Genomic DNA, 19,846 nt, shown 5'->3' with positions numbered 1-19,846 from the left:
AGATCGTTTAGAAAAATAGTCACTGTAAATTATTTTCCAATTAATGTTTTGAAAAATACTTAGCATAAATGGCCATGAAAGTAAGGATTTTAGAAGTTAAATTAATCCAAGCACATTCAATTCTATAAGGAATGAACATATTTAAGCAAGTGGCCAGGAATGAACATTTTATTGAGCACTTACTATGCATTAGGTATGGTCCGTATTTAATCTTGAAAATGAGTTGGCAAGTATTAGCCCATCTTATGAGTGAAGAAATGAAAATAAAGGTTGTTATATATCACTAAGTGGCACAGCTGGCAATAGTATTAAGTTAGTGTGACAGAAGACATGAAAAAGTTAAAGATTTCAGATGAACGCATAAAATATCTTTATGAAAAAAGACAGGCATGAGAAAACTACACCTTAAAAGTTACTACAGAGTGTAACTTGAAAACTTCTAGAAAAAGATTCTTTCAAAAGCCTGCATTTCATCTAAAATCAATGCTAAATGTTACCTCAATTAGATTTCCTAATGCATTATGTGGATAAAAAAATGTTTGGATTCCATCAAAGAAATCCAGCAGTTAAAAAAAAAATTCCTTTACTCACAACCCCCACCCACCTAACTAGCCCAAGAGCATTTTTAAAAGAACTAAAAAAATAGCTGCCAAAGATCTCAATCACTTCATTACTGGTGAAATATATAAAGACTTACAGGACTCACAGAGTTCCAAACTTAATTTATAAAAATAATAAAACATCAGTATGAACAAGATCAGGATTCACTCTCATCAATGTCCTTATCTGGGTCTTGCTCGGCAGCCTCCTTTTCCTGTTGCTGTTTCTTCCAAAGTTTGGCCATGGCCAGGAGCTTGAGATTCGGTTGGTTGGCAGCATCTTCCGGAAAGATGTAATCATAGTATTCTTCCCAGCCTGCATCAGACTGCAGGAAAAAGGTAAACAATTAAAGGATAAGCAAACGTGGCTGAAATACATTTATTTCAGTTACTTTAAAGTGGAAAATATTAACTGGAAAAACCAGAAATCAAAATCAACTTATCTTCATTTTACACAACAACATCAAAGTCTGATACAGAAAGAACAAGGGCCAGGCCTTGAATACTGGGAGCAGATGAGTAGCTGTTGGATTGGTGGTGTTCCAAGTGTAGCTCAGTGAGAGCTAAAAACCTGGTGGAAAAATATTCTACAAATCTAAGCGCAGCTCCTCTATAATCAACCAAGGAGATAGTATCTCTAATTCCATTTTGTAGCCTAAGATTTAAAAAATGTAAAGATTTACCTAGTATTTACCCAGTAGTGAAAGCCCCCTACCTGCATAATTATTCCAAATCCCTGCCCTAACATCCCCACCTCCAGTGGGTCACTGATTTCACTTCCTAAAGATCACTCTAGTTCCAGCTTCCACCTCCACTTGCTTTGCTTACCACAGCCGCCCGATAGGGGCTCCTGCAATCTAAGCCCCGTGAGTCTCCTGCAGAAGGTGCCAACGACCGGGTCATGCCATGTTGTGCAGAAGAGCCTTCCTATAGCCTTCCCTGGATTAGGTCCTACCTAAAAGTTGATTAGCCCGACTGCAATTGTCACCTACCAAGGCCTGCTCCCATTCTCAGATGTACATATGCCACATAAAAGCACAGATTTCTAAGTCAGAATGCATTTCTGCTCATTTAACAAGTTCTTACCCCATCATCAGCCTGGACCTTTCTTCTCTTTTTGACTTTCTCTGGCATGAGTTTGTCTACTCTTTCCTTATCTGACGTAGTTCCAAATTCATCTTCAAAGCTTCTCCAAGATTCCAGCAACATAAGTCTCTCTTCCTTTTCCTCACAGTTTCGCATGGTTTTGTTAGCCTCTTCATAAATTTGTCTGCATTTAGGCAAACTTCCTTCTTTCCCTGAAGACAACTCAAACTGTGCAAAACTGATCCATACCTTAAAAACAATTATTATAGAACCAAATTAACCATGTCACCTAGAATACAATAATGCAAAACCAGATAACCTATAAAGCACAGAATACCTTGACATGTTGTGTCCGTTGAAGCAATCGTCGGTAAAGATTGCGTGTTCTTTCAGTTTCTTCCTGCTCAATTTCGAAATCAATGTATGATTTCCAGAGCACCTGAAGGAGATAACTAAATAGGTCAGTCTTGACATTTAAAAGCAATATGCCCCTATCCAAAGCACAACTTAACTACCATTCCAACCCAGGACATCCAGAAACCTAGGACTTTTATGAACAATTAAAGAACAGAAGGCATATGGACAAATAAATAATACTAGCATTTACAAGCTGCCCAACTTGGCTAGAATTCTACATTATGAGAAAAAAAGGCTTGGATTATCTTAGAATTTTTCAAATGCTGGACTTATCAAGAGGAGCTGAGAAACTTGCCATCTCTCCCAGGCAGTCATGATCAAGTCACATACAACTGAACTTGCAGGGAGAAACAGGCCTAGATTAGCCAGTGTATACCGTTTTACCTCCACTGTAAGTTCTTGATATGTCTGAGTTCAACTCAACAAGCATGCAGTGAACAGCTGCCCATCTGCTAGTATGTATAGCCTGTCGAGAGCATAAGGCTGAACAAGATGTGGTCTGGACTCCTGGGAGCTGGCAGTCTGTGGAGGAGCTGAGGCCAATAGATGGACCTAGTAATACAAAAAGCCCTGCCCCAAGGCAGTGGTGGGGCCCAGTGAACTATTAAATGAAAGGCAATATTAGTGCAAGATTAACAAAAAGGCTGAGTTCGGTGGCTCCTATTAAATTCAAATTCGTACTAGCTGTGGTTTGGCGCCACCTTGTGGCTCTAGCTTAAACATTGAAAGGATGATTTCAGATCCTGCTAAAGACAGGACTTCCAGTACAGTAGCAATAATTCCAGGAGTATCCTGGTTTACTTAGACCCTCTTCTGATAGCCCAATCCAGAGTAAACTGTGCTAGGAGAATCCAAAGGTGTGCAGTCTCAACTTCCATCTCCCTTGATCTCCAGGTGGGATTATCTGCTGCCTGTCTCCTTGACTTTCCCATTCCCTTTAGCTTCCTGCTTGAGAATGGGAGGAAGAGAGCCAGTCACCCACCCATTATATCCCAATTCAGTTTTGTGTCACAATGAGACACTGCTGTGCTCTGGTAGCCACCTAGAACAGCGGTTGCCAACCTTTCGGACCTCACGGACCACCAGTTGGCAACCGCTGACCTAGAGGGCTGCTCCTCCGGCCTTGCTATCTCCAAAACAGAAAAGTCCTCATTTGAGTGGAAAAGACTGAACATTAGATCTTCTTTATGCTCTAAAATGCACACTTAGATGTCATTTAAAGTAATATTACAGAGCTGTCTAAAGAAAATTTATATTCAACTTGAGATCCTCACCTCTGGCATGTCTAAGCGTGGCTGGCTGATGGCTAACTCGTAGATTGCACAGGCTCTCTCAATATCGCCAAGGATTGTTTCTAATTCTGCAAATTTAATCCAAGAGGTACAATTTTCAGGTCCAAATTCCAGGAACTTTTCATAAAGCTTCCGGCATCTGTCAAATTCTCGAAGCTGTAGCTCCAATTCTATGTAACCTTTAAATAACTTGTTCTTTGGACATTTGCCTATGGAAGTCCCCTAGAAAAGAAAATGACCAACTGCTGTAATACCTTGGTGGGTTTGACTCGTGCATAGACATTTTCAAACAGAAAATGTTCTCTGCTGAGCAGGAACCATGAAGAGTCAACCTGGCAAGCCACCCTTTCCTTCTGTGATACCACACTGATCATGATGGTTTTTGACAAAAGGCCAAAGTGACCCTAACCCTCTAATTCACTCAGCTGTCAAGAGAGCCAGTGTCCACTGGTGCCTGTTCAGCAGGAGAGTGTTCCAGAATTATATGGACACTATTTTGGCGCTTACTTAGTTCCTCAGGATTTCCTAGGAAATATGGATGTCAGATGTATAAAATCTTCCAGAAGTAAAAAGGTAGTCAAAGAATGAACTCTACTTTGCTGTCCACAGCCAGTGTAGCTTATCAGAGGACAACTACAGAAATAGAGTATTTGATCCTATTAAGAAATTTCGGAGCAACTGTTAAGAGGAGGTACATTTAATACAACAAAAATTTTGCACAGGATCAGACTAAAGATCAGATCTGACTTAAGAGCAGATCTTTCCAGTGTGAGGAAAGATCTGGTAACTGTTAGCTATAACTTTCCAATGTTGAAATAAAATAATTTAAGCATTCTCACCCAATCTTCCTTCAAAGGCCATGTGTGCTCTAACATGTCTCCGTGTTTAAAGGCATATTTCTATTTCTAATAGGAACTGTACACTTATAAGCACTAAGACTTTAATTTCCTTCTCATAGAACTTGATGCGTCTTGATCCTTTCTTTACTTACCAAAGCTCTTCGGGCAAATGGTAAATTTTTCTGTCTTATTTCAAATTGTGCATATAGTAGCCACATTTTGGCAAATGTGAACTAGAAAACAAAAGCACAACATCTAACTTGAGAGACTCATTTAAATTAAATTGAATTAAGTTAAGTTTAAATTAACAAAATGCCATAGGCAATTAGATTTCCCTAAAATTTCAGAGCTAGGACAGATGTATTTTCTTGTTTATAAGCAAAAACGACAATATTTTTTTCATGAGTTAAAAAACAACAAAAACATCCAGTAATCTAGATACTGTATAGTATCACATGGCCCTGCAGCCCCTACTTAGAATCTGCTTTGTTTTGTGGGTATGCCACCACCTCTATTCCAGCAGGTAACTCGGTCAACATCTCTATTTGTTTCTTGTGCTGGGAAATATGGCAGAGATAACGTCTCACCCACTTCCAGAATACACTTGTGCTCGCATGGGGGGGGGGGGCCTCAGCCTGGCCTGCACCCTCGCAATCCGGCACCTCTCGGGGGATGTCCGACTGCCGGTTTAGGCCCGATCCCACTGCGGGATCGGGCCTGAACCGGCAGTTGGACATCCCTCTCACGATCCGGGACCACTGGCTCCTAACCACTCCCTGCCTGCCTGCCTCATCACCCTAACCACTCTGCTTGCCTGCCTCATCACCCCTAACCACTCACCTGCCTGCCTGATCACCCCTAACTGCTCACCTGCCTGTCTGATCGCCCCAGCTTGCCTGTCTGCCTGATCGCCCCTAACCGCCTCTGCCTTGGCCCCAGCCGCAGCGGACTTCATCAGGAAGGATGTCCAGAAGGTTGTTCCGCTGTCTAGTCTAATTAGCATATTATGCTTTTATTATTATAGATTACCCATCCTCTGAATTTCTACTGTTTTAGTCATTTGTCACAGGCTGTCCTCTCAACTAGATTATAAGCTATTTTCAGAGGCAAAGAGCACATCTCATTCTTATTTATGTTTTTCATGGTGCCTACACAGGAAAATAGTCAATCAATAAATACTTCACTGCACTATTTCACAAGTAACAGAAGCAGGGTTTTAACTTTTGAAACAGAACACTAAAAGCAAATGTACCTTTTTATGAGGAATTAGTTCCAAAGAGGCTTGATACACCTGTCTTGTCCTTTCAGGATCCTATATTAGGATAAGACATTTTCACAAAATATTACTAATTTTATTAATACTAGTAAAAAAATGGACACTCCCAACATGAAATATTTTTTCACAAGTTGCTGTTTTCAAACCCTGATTGTAATTTATGATTAAAAGTGTGAACTACCACCCAGCTGACATGACTCATTGGTTAAGCGTTTAATAATTCCAGGAGTATTCTGGTTTACTTAGACCCTCTTCTGATAGCCACCCAGCCGACATGACTCATTGGTTAAGAGGTATATAATTATACCTCCAGGAGGTCAAGGTTCAATTCCCAGTCAGAGCACATGACTGGCTTTTGGGCTAGGTCCCTAGTACGGGGCGTGCAGGGGCAGCCAATCAATGATTCTCTCTCATCATTGATGTTTCTATCTTTCTCTAACTTCCTCTCTGAAATCAATAAAAATATATTTTTTAAAAAGTGGTCATCAAACTTTGGTTTAAGAATCAAACAACATACCTGTCAAATTCTAAGAGCGTCTCTGCAGAAAGGCTTTTCAGCCTGACAGCAGACGCAAAAATGCTTCACAGTCTCAGATCAACAGCATAAAATTGATCTTTGTCTCTTAACTTATACATGACCAACTTCTGAAAATCCCTCTTGGTCTTTATAAAAGCAAGGATGTGCAATCTAGCCATGATCCCTATTTATGAGAAAGCCCAGGAAACTATGTATAATTCAACTAAGGGCTGGTTCATTGTTCCCTCTCAAGTTCCAAGTGATAATCACATTGTGCCTCAAGGTTTAAAAAACAAAAACACAACAAAACAAGAAACACACCTCACCTGTGCCCACAACAGATAGAGAATTAAAAATGTTAGAGAGAGAATATATAATTATATGACTATTAGAATTATAAGGCCTATTAGAATCTAAAACTAAATTCCTCTGCTTCAACGATTGTAAATATCCATTACTGCCCACAATAGCAAGCTTTAAGCACCATGGTGAGGAAATCACTAGTAGTTGACACATAATTCCACATTCTTACCTTTGCCTCCAGTTCTTCATAGAGTGCATAGTTGACCCAAAGATAGATGTAACGCTTCCAATGTCTCTTCTCCTGAATGGGTGGGACATTGGCAATAGCTCTTTCATAGACTTCTCGTACAGTTTCTGCTTCTGCATCACTTTCCACCAAGCGCAGGTAATCAAACCAGGCATCATAATTGTGTGGATTAGCCTAGAAAGACAGTAAGTTTAATAAATAAAAACAAACCAAAAGCCATATTTCCTGGATTGTGTGAGCTAAAAGAGAGCACCAGACTGACTTTCTATATTTTAGCAACTTTTTCTCTAGATTTTACATGCCATGGTATTTAAAAACATATCATTACTGAGATTTTATAAATAGAAAAAAAATACAAAAATCAGTAGTCCCCCCTTATCTGTGGGGGATATGTTCCAAAACCCCAGTGGATGCCCAAAACCCTAGATAGTACTGAACCATATAATATATATATATACACACATACACACACACAATGCTTTTTCCTATACATACATATCTATGATAAAAGGTAAACTACTCTTGCACTTTCGGGCAATTATTAAGTAAAATAAGGGCTACTTGAACACAGGCACTGTGTTACTGTGATAGTTATCTGATAACCAGGACTGCTACTAACTGACTAACAGGTGGGTAGTGCAGTGTGGAGACTCTGAACAAAAGGATCATTCATGTTCCAGGCAGAACGGAGCGGGATGGCTTGAGATATCATCACACTAGGCAGAATAAGGCACAATTTAAAACTTGTGAATTATTTATTTCTGGAATTTTCCACTTAATATTTTTGGACCATGGTTGACTGTGGGTAATTAAGACAGTGGAAAGTGAAACTTCAGAGGGGGTGGGGGAAACTACTGTATAGAGGACAGATGATTAGTCAGGTGTCCCACAGCAAGGCGCCTTGCATAACCACCACCAAGACAATTATTCAATAATTCGATGCCTATTTTTGCAAATGTATCTGTTTATATATGTGACTATATGTCCTTACATCTAGATTTAAAATTATAATAGAATTAAACCATGCTCACAATTGTGAAACCTGATTTTTCAATTAATAGTAATTTATCTTTAACATATCTTGCTGACCTCATTTAACACTAGACTTACATCTTTGGTAGGTATCTTGAAATGCTGTCTTTAAATTCAAATCAAAATAGTCCATTACAGGTAAAGAGATGATAAAAAAAAATCATATCTATAGTACATCTTACATTCAAACAGTTAAACCCAAAGGTAATGTATAAAAACTGGTGTTTTTGTGGTTGTTTTTTATCAATCCCTGACTCTTCCACCTTCTTTCAAAAATAAGCTCAAATGCCTGGCCAGCGTGACTCTGTGGTTGACTGTCAGCCTATGAATCAGGAGGTCATGGTTAATTTCCAGTCAGGGCACATGCCCGGGTTGTGGGCTCAATCCCCAGTCGGGGGAGTACAGGAGGCAGCTAATCAATGATCCTCTCTCAACACTGATGTTTCTCTCTCTCTCCTCCTTTCCTCTCTGAAATCAATAAAAATATATATGTTTTTAAAAGCTCAAATGGATTCCAGATTTATCTTGCTCAATTTCTACAGCACACAATCAGCAATCAAAGTGACTTTCAACCTGTGAGTGGCAGAGCAAGTCCAGGTGTTGTTTGCTCGCCTTTTTTATCAGCCTCAATTACCTGATCTGTCTGAAATAGCTGTCCATTTACTGCAGACACATCGTCAAGAGCGTAATGACTGGTAGCCCTAACTCCCTTATTCATTTTATTGTAGCTAGTATTGACTAGCACACCTTACTTACTTGCAGAATTTAGCATATACACCAGCACTCACCTTCACTTCTTCTTCATATTGGAATCTCCGTTTGCTCACAATGATGTCTTCAATACCCCGTCTATCACCAAACTTCTTCTCAAAGATGGTATAATTTTTAAAGAGCTCTTGGGCCTCTTGTTTTGAAATTCTATCCAGGGCATACTTGTATATCACTCGTACCCTTTCAAACTGAAAGCAGACAAGATGATTTTATCTGCCCTCACATAACATTCTCATTCTAGTCATGATTAGGAAAGTAGTTATGACATAAAACATTACTTGTAAATTAGATTTTAAGGCCTCACAATGTCAAAAATGAGATTTTTCTTCTCCCTTTCAATGAGATCTTTCAGTCAGGAAGGACTGACGCTTTCCTTTGAGCTCCACATTTAAAGCTGGATGTCATCTGTGTATCTCAAACTAAAAGGTCTGAAACTGACCTCCTGTTTCTCCCCACCAAACCCAAGTCTTCCCAATCTTGATTAAGCAATACCTACTGCTATACAGTTGCTCAAGCTAAAATTCCCTGGAACCCTCCGTGAGTCCTCTCCTTTCTTTCCCCACATTCACTGTTTCAAGCCTCGCCATTTCTACCTCTTCAACACAGCCCTTCACTTCTCCCCACCCCACTGCCAACCCATCTCCATTTCTTCCCTGGATCATTTCAAGTCTCCTCTACTTTTGCTACCCTCCCCGCAATACAATCTCTGTAAGTTAGCTAGAGGCACTCCTTGCAATATAAATTATATCCTACCATGGTTTTCTCCTACTAAAACCCTTCAATACTTCCGGCTGCCCTTAGAATAGAATATGAATTCCCTAATATGACCTGTCTAAGTCCCTGCATTCAGGCAGGGGATGGGTGGAAGGAGTAAAGGGAGATTGAGGGGGAGGGGGGAGGGGACATCTGTAATACTGTCAACAATAAGTAAATAAATAAATGGGTTATTTTCCATACATACTCTGGAAGAACTGACTTGTGGGACAATCTGTTTTCATTTAAAATTATATTCTCTGTTCTGAGGGCTCTGGGTTTTTTGTTTCCCAGGTTTATGATTTGTAAAGCCTTCTAATCAGGATACCAAGTGACTCCTTCTCAGTTTATAGATAATATTCTCACTCCAGACTTAAAGGCTTATATGTCAAGCACAGACCAACAAAATTAAGATAGTTATGATACAATCTATAATCACTCAGCTCCCAATATGCAGCTTAGCCACAAATGTACATTTTAAAAACATTTTCTCCAGTAAGTGCATAAAAAAATGGAAATGAACTTGATGTGACAAGAAGTCATGTTTTCTAAGCTGTTTTGCAATGTAAATGAGTGAAGTTTACTTACTTCTTTCTGATTTTCTTCAAATTTGGCAAAGGCAACATAAAGGCGTTCATCCATATGTTCATCTCCAAAGAATTCCACAGCTCTCTCGTACACTTTTCGTGCATGGGCAAAATAACCATGTTTTTCTTCAAAGCGGGCATACTTGATCCAGTTCTTAACATCAGGGTGCACAAGTACAAGTGCGGAGGAATTAAAGAAATACCAGCAAGACAACGTGGCTTAAAGAACAAACAAAACCCAACACCCAAATCCACAACAAAACACACTACGCCCACGGGGATGATGACACATGTACAAAGGTGGAGAACCACTAGGCTGTGACCTGTGTGAGGGAGCTGTGTCTTCCTCCAGTGCTTAGTCAGTATCTTAGTACTGGGACACGTTTTTGGTAGTGGTACAAACAGGAGTCTAGAGGCATCAAAGGTGAACCCTAGTAACTAGCAATGTGACCTGAACAAGTCATTTAACATGTCTAAGCCTCAGTTTTATCATCTGTAAACACAGTATTAAAAACAATACTGACCACACTGGATGACTGCTGTCTTTAAATGAGAAAATGTATGTAAATCTCTTAGCTGTTTCTGGCCAAAAGAGCATGCTTAATCCATGGCATCTATTATACTGTATGCTCAATAGCATTAGTATTTGCATTAATGATGAAGAGAAAACAAGTCACAAAAAGAAAACGGCTAACTAGAGCTAAAAGAGAAAGTTTTAAATTACCATTTCATTTCTTAATAGGATCTATATACCTATTTTTAATCTACCTTCCTTGAGAAAACCATTTGTTTCCATTAGTAACACTTCAAATAAGGCAATGATGTTAAGAGCACTGGCTCTGAAGCTGCTACTGGGTTCAAGTCCTACCTACATCACTACCTGAGAGACCCTGATCAAGCTACTTAATCTCTCATCCCTCAGTTTCCACATCTGTAGAATGAAATAGTTCCTGTATCACAGGGTTGTCATGAGGATTAAATAACAATATTTGTAAAGTGCTTAGAGAGCAATGCCTGACACAAAGGAAATGCTATTAAAAGCTTTTGTTAAACTAATAATATTAAAAACAGTAGAGGTAATTGAGAGCTTAAATTGCACAACAGTTGATTCTCATTATTTGTGTTAGGTATATCCTATGAAGTCACTGTAACTGCTTAATTAGCGAATACCAAATCATTGCTGCTAGGGGAAACATGTATGTATTTATATACATATCGCATAGAGAGTATAATCTTAAATCCTAAAAATGACCAATCCGTAGATTCTAGTTTTGGTATTTTTAACAGAGAAAACAAGGTTCAGAAGTATTAAGTGACTTGCCAGAAGCTGCCCATAAACCAGAGCCAGAAAAGGGATTCAAACATGTCCCACTGGCCCGAGAGCCAGAGCTTCTTACAATCCACTGCACTGCCTGATCCTGTCTCCAGTGTCATCCTCTGATCATCTCTGTATCAGAGCAGAGACAAGAAGGCAGAATGTCACCTAAGGTGGGGCCATATGCCTTGGGTGACTCAAATTTTTCATCACTCTATGCTTGCAAATGACTCAAAGTGCCACAAATACTGACTTTGGGGTTACAAATAAATTTTAGCAAGTAGAAGTCATAAATATGATAACAGTGCATAATGAGGATCAATTATTTCAGCTGCTAAGAGTGCTTTCACATGTTGTCATTTAATCTTTACAACCAACCCGTAGTACAAACCTGTATTCTCTTTTAAAGATGAGGACACCAAGTCTCAAATAAATTAACTGACTCATTGCAATCATATCATTAATTGGTAATCCTTTGGATGGACTCCAATAATGGTGCTAATAACCTTAAACTTTAACCCTAGGAAAATAGGACTGGCTATAGCAGCCAGGGCCTTAGTGTGTCATTTTCCAAAAGGAACCATTGCATTATTGTCAAAATATAAACAAATCCAAAATCTCAATGGAAAAAACTCAATTACCCAGACCACAGACTTTTTTCCTGACCAACCTATGTCCTTAGAAAATTTATATGTAGCTTATGAAGATGAAATTTGCATCCTTGACTTCTAGGCCAACATTAATGATGTGTCCTGACCACGATGACATTTCCTCAGGAGCAGGACCAAGACAATAATGGCATCACTCAGACCTCATCCAAAGGATATATCTCTCATAAATGGTGCGGGCCCGATCCACTTCTTTGTATCGCAGCTCAAAGTTGATGTAGGAGTGCCAGGCTTGCTCCTCAGGCTGCCATTCCATCCAGCGCTCAAACACCTGCCGGGCACCAGCCACATTTCCTAGCATCTCCTCCATGTACGTGTATTTGTACCTTTAATAAAATCATCCGAAGTTATCTGTCATGGTCAAAATGACTTCGGTGGCTGAATGGATGAGAGAACAAGATCCATAGATATGCTGCTGTCTACAAGAGACTCACTTCAGATCGAAAGACACACATAGACTGAAAGTAGAGGGATGGAAAAAGGTATTTCATAAAAATGGAAATGAAAAAAAGAAAAGCTGGGGTAGCAATACTTATACCAGACAAAACAGACTTTAAAACAAAGGCTGTAATAAGAGTGAAAGTAGGATCCAGCCATTCCACCTCTGGGTGTTTATCTGAAGAAACCCAAAACACTAACTCAAAAAGACATGCATCTATATGTTCCTTACTACATTATTTATAGTATCCAAGATATGGAAGCAACTTAATTGTCTATCAACAGATGAATGGATAAAGAAGTGGTGCATCTATACAATGTAATATAACTCACAGCCATAAAAAAGAATGAAATCCTGTCATTTGTGAACTCAACATGGATGAACCTAGAGGGGATGGTGCTGAGTGAAATAAGTCAAACAAAGATAAATACTACATGATTTCACTTAAATGCAGAATATAAAGAACAAAATAAATGAACAAGCAAAACAGACTCATAGATACAGAGAACATTTTGACAGTTGCCAGAAGAAAGAGAATTTGGGGGGCTGGGGAAAAGGGGAAGGGATTAAGACGTACAAATTGGCAGTTACAAAAATAGTCATGGGGATGTAAAGTACAGCATAGGGAATAGATAATAATATTCTAATAACTAGGTTGTGGTGCTAAATGGGGATTTATATTGCAGGATTTATTGGGATGATCATATATTAAGTTATGTAATGTCTTGTCACTGGAATGTATAACTGAAACTAATATAATATTTTATGTCAACTGTAATTAAAAAATAAAAAATATATATTTGAAATAACTCAGGGAAAAAAATGTTCTTTGGAAATTTCTAGTTTTAACTTTGTTAAATGTGAAGAAGATTTAAGACTTTATCTTCCCTAAAGGTTAAATTAAACATGTTTTCTTATTAAAATATAAGTCTGGCCCAGCTGGCATCGCTCAGTGGTTGAGTGTCAACCTATGAAGCAGGTCACGGTTCGATTCTCGGTCAGGGCACATGCCTGGGTTGCAGGCTTGATCCCCAGTGTGTGGAGTGCAGGAGGCAGCCAATCAATGATTCTCTCTCATCATTGATGTATCTATCTCTCTCTCCTTCCCTCTCTCTGAAATCAATAAAAATATACTTAAAAATATATATATGTAAGTCTGAAAAGAATGAACCATTAGAAATATATTTTTCTAAAAAATTGCTTAGTTCAACAAGAATTTTCTTATACATAAAAGACTGCAATCAAAATTTTAGTTTTGATTACACACTTATTATACATTATTATAATAGACAGAGGTTCAGTGCATGGATTTGTGCACTGGTGGGGTCCCTCAGCCTGGCCTGTGGGGATTGGGCTGAAACCAGCAGTCCGACATCCCCTGAGGGGTCCCGCAGTGCGAGAGGGCACTCTGCAAAGTTGCTGTCGCTCAGCAGCTCCTGCGATGAGCGTCTGCCCCCTGGTGGTCAGTGCATGTCATACCTACCGGCCAGTTGGCCAGTTACTTAGCCTTTTATATAATAGACTAGAGGCCTGTTGCACGAAGAGATTCGTGCAATAGGCCTTCCTTTCCCCTGGCTGCTGGCACCAGCTTTCCTCTGGCACCTGGCAACCAGGCCTTAGCTCTGGCAGGGCTCCAGTCGGAGCCGGCCCCGGAGCCGTGAGGCTTTCGCTGCTCCGCCGGCCCCGCGGCCGTCAGGCTTCGCTCCACTGCTTGGAGCCTACGTATGCAAAATAACTGCCATCTTTGTTAGGTTAATTTGCATACTCTCCTGATTGGCTGGGTAGCATAGCAAAGGTATGGTCAATTTACATGTCTGTCTATTATTAGGTAAGATAGATTATAAGACATTCAAAAACACTTATACATACTTAACATGTGTAAAATTAAATACATCTATATGATTCCAACTATGTAAATGAACTAAATATGCAAATGTGGAACTTTTCTAGTCTACAAAAAGCCATTTCATTAGATAAGAAACTTACCAGAACTGGTTGACTCGGGGCAGAGTTGTTATGGCCCGGTCCCAGATATTTCGGGCATGGTTGACCTGGCGATTCTTCATTTCCATTTCAGCATATTTCAGCCAGAGTGTAATATTTCGATAGTCCACATCTAAAGCACGTTCGTATATGGATCGAGCCCTTAAGAAGCAAGAATTGGGGGGCATTAAAAGCAGTACATACAACACACATAGCAACTATTTCAAACCATTTGCAGTGCCCTGCCATTTTATCAGGTGTCCATCATGAGTCATTTTCTAGGCATAAAAAGGTGAAAAGATATGATGCTATTCTCAGGAACCTTACAAAGACTTAAAGTCTTTGCATGTAATTACAATGCAATGCGATAAACATCACAGTCGAGATCTGTACAAAGCAGCAAAGGAAAAGAAATAAAAATGTCTGGTGTAAAAGGCTAAGCATATTACTCCAGAACTGAAAACAAATTTGGAACTTGAGGAAAGTGGGTGGGAAGGGGTACTCATTCTAGGCAGAGAGAACAGTCAGGAGACATGAGCCCCAGCTCATGCCCGTTTGGCTCAGTGGATAGAGCGTTGGCCAGTGGATTGAAGGGTCCTGGGTTTGATTCTGGTCAAGGGCGTGTACCTCAGTTGCAGGATCAATCCCAGACTTTAGGCAGGGCTTATGTGGGAAGCAACCAATTGATGTGTTTCTCTCACATCAATGTTTTTCTCTCTCTCTGTCTCTCCCCCTCCCTTCTACGCTCTCTAAAAAAGACAAATCAGTGGAAAAATATCCTTGGGTGAGGATTAAAAAAAAAAAAAAGACATGATATGTTCAGGTAATGGCAACTATGCAGGCACGATGGGGCAGGGAGTATGCTGGGAGAGTGCAGAAAGACTGAACAACAGGTCATGATTTTAATCTTATTGGCCACTGGTTTTCAGTGAAACAATTTTTATTTTAAAAAATCCCACTATATATTTGAAGAAATAATGACAGAAAATTTCCCCTACCTGGTGAAAGAAACAGACTTACAAGTCCAGGAAGCACAAAGAGTCCCAAACAACAGGAACACAAAGAGGACCACACCAAGACACATCATAATTAAAATGCCAAGGGCTAAAGACAAAGAGAGAATCTTAAAAGCAGCAAGAAAAAAGCAGTTAGTTACCTACAAGGGAATGCCCATACAACTGTCAGCTGATTTCTCAACAGAAACTATGCAGGCCAGAAAAGAGTATTCAAAGTGATGAACAGCAAGGACCGACAACCAAGATTACTCTACCCAGCAAAGCTATCATTTAGAATTGAAGGTCTGATAAAGAGGTTCACAGACAAGAAAAAGCTAAAGGAGTTCATCACCACCAAACCAGTATTATATGAAATGTTGAAGGGTATTCTTTAAGAAAAGGAAGAAGAAAAAGGGAAAGATAAAAAATATAAATAACAAAATGGCAACAAATACATATTTATCAACAATTGAATCAAAAATTAAATGAATAAGAAATCTAATGAGCAGGATAAATGAGAATAAAACAGAATCAGAGGCATGGAAATGGAACAGATTGACAATTCTCTGAGGGAAGTGGAGATCGGCAGGGGGCAGTAAGAGATTAAACAAAGCTCTTATATGCCTATATGCATTACCTATGGACACAGACAATAGGGTGGAAGTCCTGGTGTGGGGTGGGAACTGGGTGGAGGGGGGCTATAGGTGAAAAAAAAGAGGCACATCTGTAATAATCTCAACAATAAAGATTAAAAAAAAAATCCCAATATAGAGAAAGCAGATGAAACTACACTTCTCTGGCTACAGGGTGTGTGCTGGTGGAGAGACCCACCTGTACAGCCTCCTGCTTTGCTCCCCCAGCACTAGCCTACCACAGGGCCCCTGAAGCCCTCAAAGGAATCCCAGGGTTCTATGAAAGAAACTGAAAATTACTAACAAAGACACAATCTTCTACTTGTACTTTAACTTTTTCTATTTTTTTTGTATCTGTTAACTTATAACATCTTTATATATAAAATTACAGCACTGATCAGACCATCAAATCTGAGGGAAGGTAGGGGAGGGTGGGGGTGAGGGGGAAAGATCAACCAAAGGACTTGTATGTATGCATATAAGCGTAACCAATGGACTCAGACACTAGGGGGGTGAGGGCATGAGCAAGGGGGGAATAAGGACACATATGTAATACCTTAATTAATAAAGAAAAAATAAATAAAACTGGAAAAAAAATTACATGCTCAACAATTTTACCTTTGAATCTCCTTTAGACTCTCTTCCCATTGTGCGTATTTTATCCAGTTACTAATCACAGTCCTGTTTTTTCTTATGTTATCTTCAAAAGTCTAGGAAGACCAAATGGATCAAATTAAAGAGAAAATAACTAAAAATAACATTATCCTTTTTTCTATTAATCCTATACTAAAAAGGATACTTACTCATTTTATTCTTATGTAAGAGAAATTGCATCCTGGAAACTCTGAGAAATAAGAAACCCACTACAGAAGGTTACAATCACAGGTGTCTTATATGCAAGCAAAAGGAAAATTTTAGATATAAAGAATTATTGCACAATTGCTGATTATTTTCTTTTATTGCCCATAACAACTGATACTGTAATATACTTGTTTCTAACAAGAAAATGTGTTTTGACTAGGTCGTTTTGGTAATGTCACAGAATTTCATACATAACTCAATGAGGATAACTAATAAGTAGGAACAACAAAATTAGTGGTTTAAAATAATCCCACATTCTAGAGTAAGAAGGTCAGACCAGATCTCTAGTCTTCTTATGGCTCTTTCCCACATCTTAACTCAACACGGGGTGGTACGGCCAGAAGAAGCACATAACACAGCCTTGCTAAGTCCACCTCTCTTCTAGCTGTCAGTTCCACTTGTCAAACTCCTACCAATCTTCAATTGAGCACCAAAAATTATGTCTCTTGTGGACTTAATTTCTTTATACTCTAAAACAGATAACTCATGGCATACTTCATAAAGTTCAACAAATGCAGTTATCTGGTAACCAAAAGTTGTATTATTTATGTGGCTAGAAACACTAACCTCTTCTCATTTTATAGTCTTACTAGAAGCCTGGTGCACAGATTCATGCACACTGAAAGGAAATTAATTAGAAGGTGGCCGGTGGGGCAGGACTGGGTGAGACAGGCCAGACATGGCCCGGAGCCAACCTCCCGTGGCCCCTCCCCAGCTGGCTGCAACTGGGACGGCGCCGGGGCTCGAAGGGCATCTGCGGAGTGAGCAGGGTCCCTCCAGCAGGTGGGGTCCCTCAGCCTGGCCTGCAGGAATTGGGCCCAAACCGGCTCTCCGACATCCCCCGAGGGGTCCTGGGGTGCGAAAGGTCACTCTGCAAAGTTGCTGTCGCTCAGCAGCCCCTGTATTGAGCTTCTGCTCCCTGGTGGTCAGTGCACATCATACCTACCAGCCCGGTCAGTCACTTAGCCTTTTATATCTATCTATATAAAAGGCTAATATGCTCCTCGGGAGTTCAACTGGAGACTGGGAGTTCGATTTCTTGCTATGACATGCGAGACCACCAGGGGTGGTGCAGAATGAAGGAAGACCCCAGCCAACAGCCAGGGAAGGAAGGCCCCAGCTGGCAGCTGGAAGGTCCTGATTGGCCCTGATCGCTGGCCAGGCCTAGGGACCCTACCCGTGCACAAATTTTGTGCACCAGGCCTCTAGGATATAGATAAATAATGAGGAATGTTTCAAACTCTGACCTATAAATCCTTAACAATACCGACAATCTGAAAGACATCGCATTGACTGACCTTCCTTTTCCTTAGTTTGTAATCATTTAACTCTTCTTCATCTGTGATCCTCTGTTGAGGTGGAGGTGGAAGAAGCTCAAGTTCTCTTTCTTTAGCTTCTCTTAAAAGCTGTTCCGTAGTGATCTGTACCTCAGCTGGGGCTTTGTTTTTCACCTTTTAAGACAAGACATTTCTATTTTTAGTAGATGCTCTGCACACAAGGTTTAACAAACAAACATTTTTTAGGATGTGAACTTTATATATCACAAGATGCCCTCTTTGTATGACATCTTCCCATGTCTCTGGGCAACTAAACAGAAAAAAAAAATGTATTCTAGCTTATGTATGATAGCTATTAACAAGCCATAGATAAAAGTCTCAAGAGAAAAGGTAGCAAAAGTAGCAAATTTTCCTTTTAGATTAGTAAAATAAAAAACTCTGAGGATGCCCAGGTAAAACTCTCACCAGAGGTTTTGTTGATCAAGATACAGACCATAGCTTATCTAGCATTACAATCTCTATTCAAATAATTCTTCCATGTAGGCCCCAGGTGGGTGATAACGCCCCAGGTGGGTAACTGCATTTGATTTCTCATGGCATTTCAAGTCCAAGACAATATTTGGTGAGTTGCCATCATTAGAATATAAGCTTCTTCAGGTCTTAGAGCTGTGCAGTCCAACACGATAGCCATGAGCCACATGAGGCAAGTCCCAACAGAGATGGGCTATACGTGTAAAATGCACAGTGGATTTTGAAGACTTGGCATGAATAAAGAACAAGCTACCTAATTAAATTTTTATACTGGTTACATGTTGAAATGACAGTATCACGGACACACTAAGTTGTTGAATAAAATATATAATTAAAATTAATGTCACCCGCTTTGACTGTTTAACGTCACTATGAGAAAACTTAAATTACATATGGGGCTCGTGTTACTTCTACTGGCCCAGTAAAAGTTTATGGAATGGAATGATAAGAAACCCTAATTATTTAGTGCTGTACAATGATGATGATGATGATAGCTCATACCTAATGAGCATTAAATACTAGGTACCGTGCTACATGCTTTATATACGTTCTCTCTGGAAGTCACCTACGTGGACATGTAAAGGAAGGCTCAAGAGAGTCATCTGGGCAGAAGCACAGACTAGAGGGAGAGTACCCGTAAAGGCTTAGAACAAAGCCTGTTACATCATAAGTCACTGACGAGTATCAGCCACCGAAGGAAATACTAGATATCAAATTTATTAACTTAAATTACACCATTACACAACTGTTGTCACCTCCTCTCATTCTGTCCACTCTCAGCGGGGCTAACTCCTTTCCAGCCTTCAAGTCTCGGCTTATCCGTCACGTCTCAGCCCCGTTGACTCTGGAGACCTCCTCCTACAAACCTCCGTTATTCCTTGGCACATTCTGCTTTGCCTCTGTAGCATTCGGCACGGCGGCAACTTCACACGTGCGTCTCATCAGAGCACCGCTCCTCGCCAGCATTAGTGCAGCTCCGCAGTGCCTAGCGCCGTGCCCCGCTGTTCCCTCTGCTGAACGAACCTTCTCCGCTCCTCCACCCGACGTGCGGGCTGTGCTTCGGGGGACAAGAGCTTGCACCCCACTACCGCCCATCTCTTTCCCTCTTTATCACCCGAGGCCCCGCACGGGGTGGGCCTGCAAACTCGGACAACACTCTCTCGTCGTAGGTACCACGGAGCCCGTGGCGAGCCCCTCTCCCCGGGCCCTCCCCACAAAGCCCCCCCGCTATCGCCTACCTTGGCCACTTTGGGAATTCTCTGCTTCCCGGCCGCGGTGGAGGCCGCCATGGCTGCAGCAGAATTCGTTCGGTGAACCCTGAGTCCCAAATATCGGCCCGAAGGCTCGCCGACGCCGCAAACTTTCTAATAACAAGCGGGATCCCGGAAGCGGAAGCGGAACTGCGCTTGACCTTTAACCTCCAGCA

General features: G+C 40.4%; 1 protein-coding gene across 3 annotated transcripts; it reads right to left on the bottom strand.

The window, feature by feature from the left end:
- Positions 1 to 702: 702 nt before the first annotated feature.
- On the bottom strand, positions 703 to 19,832 carry CRNKL1 (crooked neck pre-mRNA splicing factor 1). 3 transcript variants are annotated; one of them, XM_005865978.2, is made up of 14 exons: positions 19,659 to 19,832; positions 17,911 to 18,063; positions 16,370 to 16,461; positions 14,128 to 14,286; positions 11,862 to 12,028; positions 9,721 to 9,899; positions 8,397 to 8,567; positions 6,559 to 6,750; positions 5,486 to 5,545; positions 4,386 to 4,466; positions 3,377 to 3,616; positions 2,023 to 2,124; positions 1,686 to 1,934; positions 703 to 925 (listed from the first exon to the last, which is right to left on the bottom strand). In XM_005865978.2, exons 1-14 carry the CDS (start codon positions 19,707 to 19,709, stop codon positions 758 to 760), a joined length of 2,064 nt encoding a protein of 687 aa, XP_005866040.1. In that variant the 5' UTR covers positions 19,710 to 19,832; the 3' UTR covers positions 703 to 757. The 3 variants fall into 3 exon arrangements, with proteins under 3 accessions (XP_005866040.1, XP_014394971.1, XP_014394972.1); XM_014539485.1 differs by lacking the exon at positions 4,386 to 4,466 and having other exon boundaries at positions 19,659 to 19,805; XM_014539486.1 differs by lacking the exons at positions 3,377 to 3,616; positions 4,386 to 4,466 and having other exon boundaries at positions 19,659 to 19,806.
- Between the last annotated feature and the right edge of the window lie 14 nt (positions 19,833 to 19,846).

The sequence above is a fragment of the Myotis brandtii genome, unplaced genomic scaffold (genome assembly GCF_000412655.1).
Source record: "Myotis brandtii unplaced genomic scaffold, ASM41265v1 scaffold217, whole genome shotgun sequence".
Classification (NCBI taxonomy): domain Eukaryota; kingdom Metazoa; phylum Chordata; class Mammalia; order Chiroptera; family Vespertilionidae; genus Myotis; species Myotis brandtii.
This window is presented reverse-complemented; position numbering and strand designations above follow the sequence as displayed.

Bases quoted from the DNA above. Each gene is read 5' to 3' on its own strand.
- CRNKL1 (XM_005865978.2), bottom strand. From the start codon at position 19,709: ATGGCGGCCTCCACCGCGGCCGGGAAGCAGAGAATTCCCAAAGTGGCC. The intron at 6,751-8,396 runs GTGAGTGCTGGT...CTGTCTTTCTAG, and splicing joins AATATGAAGAAGAAGTGAAG to GCTAATCCACACAATTATGA. The intron at 2,125-3,376 runs GTGAGGATCTCA...TATCTCCTTCAG, and splicing joins CACGCTTAGACATGCCAGAG to GTGCTCTGGAAATCATACAT.